At 37.8% G+C, this 10662-nt stretch overlaps 1 protein-coding gene across 7 annotated transcripts in view; it reads left to right on the top strand.

The window, feature by feature from the left end:
- Nucleotides 1–3604: 3604 nt before the first annotated feature.
- The window catches only part of dcaf6 (ddb1 and cul4 associated factor 6), a 37800-nt gene continuing 30742 nt past the window's right edge, over nucleotides 3605–10662 (top strand). For 4 of the 7 annotated variants that reach the window (XM_017469671.3, XM_017469668.3, XM_017469669.3 and 1 more), the window contains exon 1: nucleotides 3605–4020. In XM_017469671.3, coding sequence (XP_017325160.1) covers nucleotides 3933–4020 — 88 coding nt within the window. In that variant the 5' untranslated portion in view covers nucleotides 3605–3932. The remainder of the gene's footprint in view (nucleotides 4021–10662) is intronic. The other 3 variants (XM_047156084.2, XM_017469673.3, XM_017469672.2) reach the window with 2 other exon arrangements.

Here is a 10662-nt window from a genome sequence, read left to right as displayed (position 1 = left end):
ATATACATTGTACTGGTTGATACTGATTCGGTAGAATGCAGACCTTTGTGGAATTTGGCTTATATCAAGGCTTTTAGAGAATGTTTTGTAAAAATAAAGATTGTCTGCAGTAATAACACAGCAGCTCTGTTGTAGTAAATAAAACGAACGCACACAGGCTTGACCGGGCCTGTCTCCAGCTCTGTCTATTCAGCAGGACGTTTGGCCACCTGGAGGCGCTACAACACTCTTACCTTAACTTTGTTAGACAATCTCAGTTCCTGACCTGAGGACCGTCTGCACGTTTGAGTCTCTCCGAAGGCTCTGATCAGCTGGAATTGAGAACAAATTAAAATAACGAATAATATCGGAGATTCTGCCAGAAATATATATGTAATTTAATACTAAGATTTCAGTCATTGCATAATTTAATTTGTTACAGATTGGCACACTTGTATAAATATCACATCTACAGTTTGTTACATCTACTGCACTTTATCTGCCACAATTAATGAGTGTTTAAAAAAAAAATCAAATATTTGTATCAAATTGTACTCTTGGACTTCGAGAAACCGGCCACAATCTCTTAGAGCTACTTGCTAAAAGATCCAGTAATTATTAGGCTAAAATCCATGACCATACTCTTCTGTGTTGGGGTCATTCCTATGTTCCCAGGGCCCTATGTTCCCCAAGTTTATATGGCACATATAGCTAACACCTACATTAACAATTTACGGTTGGTTTTAGTGAGTGTAAATCATTCCCTTCAAATGCTACTGAACTTAGAAACGTGTATATAGATAATATTACTAGGATAGCCTTCTTTCATCTCAGAAATATTTCTAAAATAAGAAACATATTGTCACTACATGATGCACAAATACTAGTTCATGCATTCGTCACCTCTAGATTAGATTATTGTAATGCCATACTGTCTGGATGTTCCAGTAGGAATATAAATAAGCTCCAATTAGTCCAGAATGCAGCTGCTAGAGTCCTAACTAGAACTAGAAGATACGACCATATCACACCGATATTATCAATACTGCATTGGCTCCCAGTAAAATCTCGCATTAATTATAAAATACTCTTATTAACCTATAAAGCACTAAATGGTCTCGTGCCACAATATCTAAGTGACCTTTTGGTTTTATATGATCCGCCACGCCTACTTAGATCAAAAGATGCAGGCTATCTGACGGTACCTCGAATAGTGAAGGCTACAGCAGGGGGAAGAGCTTTCTCTTATAGGGCCCCACAGTTATGGAACAGTCTTCCTATTAGTGTTCGGGACTCAGACACAGTCTCAGTGTTTAAGTCTAAGCTTAAAACGTATTTGTTTACTCAAGCCTACCCTGACTAGATTCTGTTCTACTTTCTCCCTCTGTCCTTTCGCCGAGCCCCACACGAATTTATGGAGATACTAGAGATCCAGATCCTTTCTGCCTCTGGATGGAGCTCAAATCTTCTTTAATTCCAGACTGCTGGGACTACGGCTGCTCTTAACGCCATACAGACTTCATATAAATCCATAATGAACTTTTTCACAATATCTGTTGTTACCCAGATGAGGATGGGTTCCCTTCTGAGTCGGGTTCCTCTCAAGGTTTCTTCCTCTTAAAACATCTTAGGGAGTTTTTCCTTGCCACCGTCGCCACTCAGTGGCTTGCTCAGTTGGGATAAATTCACACCTTTAATATCTGTATACCGTGTTGATATTTCTGTAAAGCTGCTTTGAGACAATGTCTATTGTAAAAAGCGCTATACAAATAAAATTGAATTGAATTGAATTGAATTGTATGCCAATGTCGTATGTAACTTTAGAGACGGTCCCTTAATGTGAGCATATCTGCATGTATCGAACGTCCAATTTTATGCCAGTAGCAAAAAGTGGGTGCTTCCTGCAAATGTAATTTCTCACGTTTACAAAAACAGGTGATTATGTTCTTCCATCACTGCAAATGTCTATTTATGTATAGAGACAAAAGGCAGATATTACAGAATAATCACTCTGTATGGCTGCCCATCAATGTAAATGTCTCTATGTATAAAGACAAAAGAATTAGGTTTAATTACTGTCTGACAGTGTAGTGTAGTGACTGTGTTTATTTGTGAACATACTGATTAATGAAAACATGGTAACTCCCCAAAATAAAATGAAATAAAATAAAATAAAATAAAATAAAAAATAATAATAACTTTCAGCTTTGGCTTCATTATTTCAACAGTATGTCAAAGCAAATCGAAATCACTATTTAAAAAAACCAAAAACCTTTCCATGAATTTTGTGCCATCTGGCTATCTCTATGGTCCCGCATGGATGGATCATAAAGATAGTTCTACAATCGTACCTTTCGGCAAGAGTCGCCTCGAAGTCATTCATTCATTCATTTCCGGAAGCGGCGTCGCACGGTAAGTTACAAAAAATGCCGTGCAGACCGCCATGCGGAACTAGGCCTCGCGCATTCAACGCGCTCGACCGCCCACTCTGCGATGACGTCGTTTTGCCGAGCACTCCCTCCGCGCTATTGCGGACGCGTCAAGTATAAAACCAGGCTTCAGGAAGCTATCACCTTTTGTTATTCCATGACTCCAACCATTTGTTTAGTTCCCTCAAATCTTGGCCTATTATATTATATAATAATCAAATAAAGAGCTGAGAACATGTTTTCCAGGTTCCAGCAACATTGAATATAAAGGAATGAAAGTTTCTCGTCTGTAGGATCCATTAGTGAAATATAGTTCTTCTAAAAGTATTAGATTGACAGCATAGTAAACATTTATACCGCTAGAGGGAGATGTGAAACCACTATTTAATACAAACCATTTTATAAACCTTAAGTTTAAGGTTATATTTTAAGTCTTTGTTGCTAAATGTTCGGCGCATGATGAGCCAATCATATGTTATTACAATAACAATAACAGAATCACAGTTAGCCCTGTGCTTAAAAATAGGTCAGTACTTTGTCCTGGCTCGGGTGACATTTTATGTTTTGTTGATCTGTTACAGACTCTAGGCATGCTCATTGCATGACGCTGAACTGGAAACTACAAGACTTACTTATTTGCTAGCAACATTTGCTTCTCAAGATTAAAAGTAAAGATGCCAACTTTGAATACCAAATTATTCCATAAAAGTAAGATGACTTTAAGGATAGAGAATAGTGTCAGCCAGTTAAAAAACGTATTTAAAAAGGTGCACCCTGCTGAGAATTTTTTTTAATGGTTTCCACTTCAAATACTATTACAAACCATCATCTAAACATCAAAACGATTACCACTATTGGTCCTTAATGGTATCCACTAGACATAATTCCGCAGGGACCTGTGGAAGAGTGAAGATGACTGTTGTTACTGTTTTGCGTTACACATAAGAAACATGTAATTATAATATTGTAATATAAATGTAATATAATAAAGTAACTGACGGTAAATTAGTTGTCAGTTATTTACTAAGGATTATAGTATATTGCCGTGATGGCTGCACTCTTCTTTATTCTGGCGATACGAAAGGAAAAGCAGAAATATTTGATAGAACAATGTCTGCGCAAGGCTGCGCGCACTTGATGCTCTTCAAAGTTCTCCACAGCGCTGTGGACATAAACATGCGCGCAGCTCGCATTTCATTGGTTGTTGCGTAAGATCTGGGCACAGGAGAACAGAATCTTAAGCAGTTGGCTGAACAACATTTTGTTATATATTTAGCTTATGATGACATGGAGGCAGTAGGTCATTTTGCCACAGGGGTGTAGATTTTGCGTGATTTCCCCCCACTCTTTTGTCCTATTTGATTTTCTTCTGCGATGAAACACTGGAGTAAATAAGTGCCCTAACAAAAAAACAACAAAAAAGAAGAAGGCGATGCTAAGCTAACGGCTAGCTAATGAAGTGCTTTCTACTTGCCGTTCTCTCAATGCTGCTTGTCTCCAGACGAGGGGAGCTTTGAGAGCACCATGTCCTGCTGTGGCAACTTGATTTGGGATGTGAGGAAACGCTCCATCGGTTACAGCGATCCTAATATTTTCCGAACGAACTATTTAGGTAAGAAGGCAATGTGTGTTTATTTCCCTACCGACGTCATCTTTAAACGCTTCATTTACGTGTGGCGCTGACAGCTGTCACTTGTGTAGAGAGCTTGTAGATGACAATGGGCACGCTGATTTATGGACAAGTTTATAGCTTCATTGATTGCTGTCCTTTTTCAGTAAAATTGCCTTAAATGTTGTTGTTGTTGTTGTTATTGTTGTTGTTGTTGTTGTTGTTGTTGAAGAACAACCGACCAGCCTAGCTAATATTACCTCTCAGACTGTAATAATATATAATATAACCAGGTGTAGAGTAATCATTCATTAAATACTCCTATTGGCATTAAGCATGACAGTGACATGCTTTATTACTGTAACGTTTTGGATAAGTATGAGAGACATCACTGAATTAAATGCAGTAACTGATTTGAGGTGACAGTTTAGAATTATTGGGAGTTAACTGACTAAAATGGGCAACGGTTAAGTTTTAGTGAACAGATAGCAAGTGTGATGCTGATGTGTTAAGTCAAAGCACTCGTAATTTCTTTTAAGCAGGAACTGTTAAAATCAATATTGCAACAAAATCAGCTTTTAGTGCAACCCTCCTAACTGCCAGGGCTGGTGAATCACCTGGACATTATCTTGTGCGTGTGCATGTGCATGCCAAGAAGTTCCAACCAAATCACAAAGTGATCATTTGCTGTAATATTTATTATATATGCTATTACCATACACCAGTCTTTACCATAATTCTTGTCAAATGCATACGTTGAAGCTCATGAACACCTTTATGGTGCTATCTGTGTAACACTTTGTGACTATGGTCAGAGCTACATGTACCCCAGAGGTGGACAAATTGGTAGCCCAGGTGTCCAGGACATGTACAGTGCTGTGAAAAAGTATTTGCCCCATCCTGATTTCTTTTGGGAGAATGTTCTGTGGATTGATGAGTCAAAAGTGGAACTGTTTGGAAGACAGGTGTCCCGTTACATCTGGCCTAAACCAAACACAGATTCCACAAAAAGAGCATCATACCTACGGTCAAGCATGGTGGTGGAAGTGTGATGGTGTGGGGATGCTTTGCTGCTTCAGGGTCTGGGCAACTTGAAATAATTGAGGGAAACATGAATTCTGCTCTCTACCAGGAAATCCTAAAGGAGAATGTCCAGTCTTCAGTCCATAAATTTAAACTCAAGTGCAACTGGATTAAGCAGCAAGATAATGATCCAAAGCATAGGAGTAAGTCCTAGTCCTAGAAGTAAGTGAAAGACTGAGCTTCAGTAATTGGAAGCATTTGGTTGCAGTTATTGCTGCTAAAGGTGGCACAAACAGATTTTATGTTTAAGGGGACAATTAGTTTTTCACATAGTGATAGGTGTTGTACATGGTGATAGGTGTTGGATAACATATTTGTTTTTTGCTTCAATAAAAAAATGTCAAATAAAAATTGTGTTTACTCGGGTTGCCTTTGTTTTGTGTTGTATTTTGTTTGAAGATCTATTTAAACAGAAGAAAATACTTTTTCAAGCACTGTAGGTTATGTATCTAACCTTTTTTAGTTTTTCATTCACAGTTGCCAGACATGTTGGATGGTGTGTTTAGCAGGTGGTTGATTTAAAGGTCACCAGTGTTTTTTTTACATCACTCATTCAAAAACCAGTCAAAGAAATCATCTATCCCTACTTTGGTCCTGAGCTCGGGTTATTGTGTGTGCAGTTTAGCATGATCTCCCCAATTTTATCTGTCTTTCCTCACAGTTCCCAAAACATGCCAGAGACACCAAATTGCCATTAGCTGTGAAATGAGTATGTGAGTATTGCCCTGCGAGGGCCTGGCATCCCATTCAGAATGTTTTCCCACCTTGTGCTTAGTGTTCATGGAATTGGCTCAGGATGCACCTTGACCTTGACAAGCATAAAGCGGTTACTGTAGCTGAATGAATGAATATCAGTTACACTTACAGTAATGTGGCCCAATTGGTTCATGTACTTTTCTTGATGGAGAGACACACATTAATCTTTTCCAAATCCTGCCACATGCTGCACTGTGCACACGAACCAAGGACCTGTTCAGGCTGTCAGTAGGAACTACTTTTAATAGGTATACGAATAATTTTACTGATTCTTTATCGTTCCTTATGACATTGTGGCATACATTATCCAGGTGATTCAAACCATCCCTAGTACTTTGGAGGGATGAAATAGAATGCTAGTTATATATGTAGCTGTTGTTCTGTGAAAAATGGACTATCATTTTCATTCAAAACCAGCCAATCTGGTGGGACTAGGCAAGATGGTTGCAGGGGAAAATGACTATATGGCAATGGAGACTACCATACATTCACTTTGTGATGATGTTGAAAGGTCTCTGCATACATGCTTACATGGACAAAATGATATCCAGGTGATGTTTACCAGCCCTAGTGGTATCTGGTGTTATGTGTCTAACTGACACTTCGTCCTTTATAAACTTGTCTTATACAATGTAAATGTCTGTGTTTGATGAGAACAGTGAGGCTATTAGTGCTGATGATACATAGCTTCATTTGTTTATAAAAGGGTAATGGTATATCCGCTATTAGTTATACTCCCTACTAGGGCTGGGATAGTATGCAGCATTCCTGGTATTATAACTATAAGAACAGTATCATAGGTGTTCTGTCCCAATCTCATTCAAATAGTAAACAAACAAATCAATTCAATGTTAGTTTTTCAGTGGATGGACAGCTGACTGCCCTCTACTTTAAATTAAAGCAGATTTATATAACTTCAAGGGAATTTTAAGGAATCTCTGGTTTTTGTTTTTCACTTTTACTGAGCATACACCACTGCTCAAATTAATCTGATAGTTGTGAGTAGTACGCCAATACAATTCAAGATATTGTGCCATTATCATAGTCTCGATATTATATATTTCTAAAAAAAATTATTTATTGTTCATATCAGCTTGATTGTGACTGTTACCAAGTACAACAAAGTTAATCCAACCTTACTCGTATTAGTTACGCACATGTGAAGAGTCAAAACTATAGTTTCTAATGATATTTGTACAGGCTTGGGGAGTAACGGAATACATGTAACAGTGTTATGTAATCGGGATACAAAAAAATGGTAACTGTAATCCATTACAGTTATGTCAGAAAATAAAGTAATCAGATTACAGGTGTATTTAGTAAAAAAAAAAAAAAAAAGGGAATACTATTAGGATAAAAAAAAAATATTTTTCATTTAAAACCGAAGAAGTTTATCTTTTGACATAACACAATATAGGCAGCTGCTTGATCATAATTCTGGTTCTCTCTTGCCAGTCCTGACTCACATGAGCAACCTCCTGGTGCAAAAGTTAATTTGGTAGAAATTAACATACATTGCTCTCTGAAATGTTTTTGCTAGGGTGGACAGTCATCCTCTTTTTCCTGGACGTGTCCTCTTTTTCGGACCTTAAAAAAAGCGTCCAGCCGGGATTTCTACATTTGAGAAAATGACCGGGGTTTGGCTTTAGTTTCATTATGATGCATCAACTAAATGCTTATGATCTTATACTGAATCATGTGTGCGCATGTTTGCACCGCTTTAATCCTTCTCTGTAATTCCCGCCTTCTCGCACAGCAATCGGTCGACTATAAAAGGCTTGCAGCAAACTATTGGCCAAATTCCTGCCTATCAGCCATTAGCATACTCTCAGCGAATACGCGAAGGTGAAGCACTGTTGTGTACGGCATCAAACATTTAGTTGAGAATAGCAGCAAATGACAGCTGTCCTGAGTCGAAACAATGCCCATGGCCATATAAGCTCATTTTTAATTTCATGTTCTCAAATTGCTTCGTATTACATGGCCATTCAAATCGGTGAATGATGGCAGAAGGTACATTTGTGGCATCTAATATTTTTATTTTAATCCATGGACATTCAAAAGTAAAAAAAAAATGTAAAATGAGAGTGAAAAATGTGAAAAGGAGTGAAAAAATTTTTATTCCTATATATTTATGTGATGCTAGTAGTGTGTCTTTTTCAGTGTATTAAAGTCTGCATTCATAGTAACACTGAATAGAACGCTATTTAGTCCCCCACTCCCCAAATAAGTAAGTAAGTAAGTAAATAAGTAAATAAGTAAATAAGTAAATAAATAAAAATGAAAAATTTAAATAAAAGGTGTCCTCTTTTTGGAAAACCAAACTATGGTGTAATGTTACCCACATCAGGGACAGTGATTTATTTATTTATTGTTCATTTCATTAAAACAAATCCAAACACTGAACATGATTTTAAGCTCTACATAAAAGTATTTTAGATCATATTGCTTTTCTCTCTACTTTACTGACATATGACTTTGAAGTAATCTAAAAATAATCATATTACATTACTTTCATATTGTGATACTTGGATTACGTTACTGACTACATTTTTTTATGAAGTAACTTGTAACTTGTAACTGTAACCCTCCCAACCCTGTTTTTGTATGACACAATCTCAAAACAAAAAATCAAGTTAATTTGAATTTGAAGACCTTCAACAGCAAATCTCACCCCCATATAGGGTTAATAAGTCCATTACCACTGTGTGATGGTAGGCCTCATTTTAAATCATGTTCAACCAGATGCGATAAGCATGTCATGTTTGCAAGGCAACGTTCTGCTGATCAGAGTATGTAGCGGCTGTGGCTCAGGTGGTAGAGCGGGTTGTCCACTAATTGTAGAGTTGGCGGTTCGATTCCCGGTCCGCGTGACTCCACATGCCGAAGTGTCCTTGACACTGAACCCCAAGTTGCTCCCAATGGCAAGTTAGCACCTTGTATGGCAGCTCTGCTACCATTGGTGTATGTGTGTGTGAATGGGTGAATAAGACGCAGTGTAAAGCGCTTTGGATAAAAGTGCTATATAAGTGCGCCATTTACCATTTACAAGTTTATAAGCATTTAAAAACTAGAAGAAAGGAATTGGCATGTACACAAACCACAGTCTTATTTCTCCACTGTCTGTGAGCTCTATGCCAACAGAAATATGTTCAAAATATTTCTGTTCTCTCGATGGTGTTCCACAGAAATCCATACTTGGCCATCTTCTGTTTTCGATGTACAGTGCTGTGAAAAAGTATTGATTTCTTCTGTTTTTGTGTATATCTCATACTAAATAGTTTTACATCTTCAAATAAAATACAATATAAAACAAGGGCAACCCAAGTAAACGCACAATACAATTTGTTTTTTATTGAAGCAAAAAAAATAATTATCCAACACCTATCACTATGTGGAAAAACTAACTGTCCCCTTAAACTTAAAATCTGTTTGTGTCACCTTTTGCAGAAATAACTGCAACCAAATGCTTCCGATTACTGAAGATCAGTCTTTCACTTACTTCTAGGACTAGGACTTGCTCCTATGCTTTGGATCATTATCTTTCTGCTTAATCCTTCAGTTTCAATTTACGGACTGAATACCAGACATTCTCCTTTAGGATTTTCTGGTAGAGAGCAGAATTAATGTTTCCCTGAATTACTGAAAGTTGCCCAGACCCTGAAGCAGCAAAGCATTAGCACACTATCACACTTCCACCACCATGCTTGACCGTAGGTATGATGCTCTTTTTGTGGAATCTGTGTTTGGTTTAGGCCAGATGTAACGGGACCCCTGTCTTCCAAACAGTTTCACTTTCGACTCATCACGCCACAGAACATTCTCCCAAAAGGTTTGAGAATCATCTATTTGTGTTTTGGCAAAATTCAGATGTGAATTAATGTTCTCTGGGTTAGCAGTGGTTTTCACCTCGCCACTTTTCCTTGGATGCCATTTTTGTCCCAGTGTCTTTCTGATAGTCATAAACAGTGATCTTTATTGATGCAAGAGAGGCCTGTAGATCCTTTGATGTTGTCCTTGGCTCTTTTGTGACTTCCTGGATGAGTCGTTGCTGTGCTCTTGGAGGAATTTTGGAAGGTCAGAGATAATGGCTCTCACTGTGGTTCTTTGGAGTCCCAAAGCCTTTGAAATAGCTTTGTGCCCTTCCTAGACTGATGTATTTCAATCACCTTCTTCCTCATCATCTCTTGAATTTCTTTCAGTTTCGCCATAGTGTGTTACTGGGTAAGATCTTTTAACCAACTTCATGCTGTTAATAAGTTCTATTTAAGGGTTGATTTGATTGAACAGGGTTTGCAGTAATCAGGCCTGGTTGTGTCTAGTCCAGCTGAACTCCATTATGAATGCACTTTCATAGATTTGGGAATTAGTACCTGTGGGTTGGGGGGGGGGTGGGGCAGGCAAATATGTTTTCACACAGACCCAGATGATATTGGATCACTTTTTTGCTTCAATTCAAAACTGCATTTTGTGTTTACTCAGGTTGTCTTTGTTTTACCTTAGAAGATTTTGTTTTAATTTCTTATACAATTTAGTATGAGATGCACTAAAACAGAAAAAAAAAATCAGGCAAATACTTTTTCACAGCACTATATATGCTGCCACTGGGTCAAATCATTAACAAATATGGTGATGCACAGCTTTACACATCCATTACCCGAGATAACAGTATTACTCTAAACACCCTGACAGACTGCCAAAACAAATGCTACCTGGATCAACAAAAACAGCCTTAAGCCTAATGAAGACAAAACAAAAATTCTTCTGGTGGTACCAACAGAAAAAATGATCAAATTAGGAACCTTT

This window comes from Ictalurus punctatus, chromosome 6 (assembly GCF_001660625.3).
Source record: "Ictalurus punctatus breed USDA103 chromosome 6, Coco_2.0, whole genome shotgun sequence".
In the NCBI taxonomy this organism is placed as follows: Eukaryota; Metazoa; Chordata; class Actinopteri; order Siluriformes; family Ictaluridae; genus Ictalurus; species Ictalurus punctatus.
The sequence above is the reverse complement of the archived record's forward strand: the minus strand, read 5'-3'. Positions and strand labels throughout refer to the sequence as shown.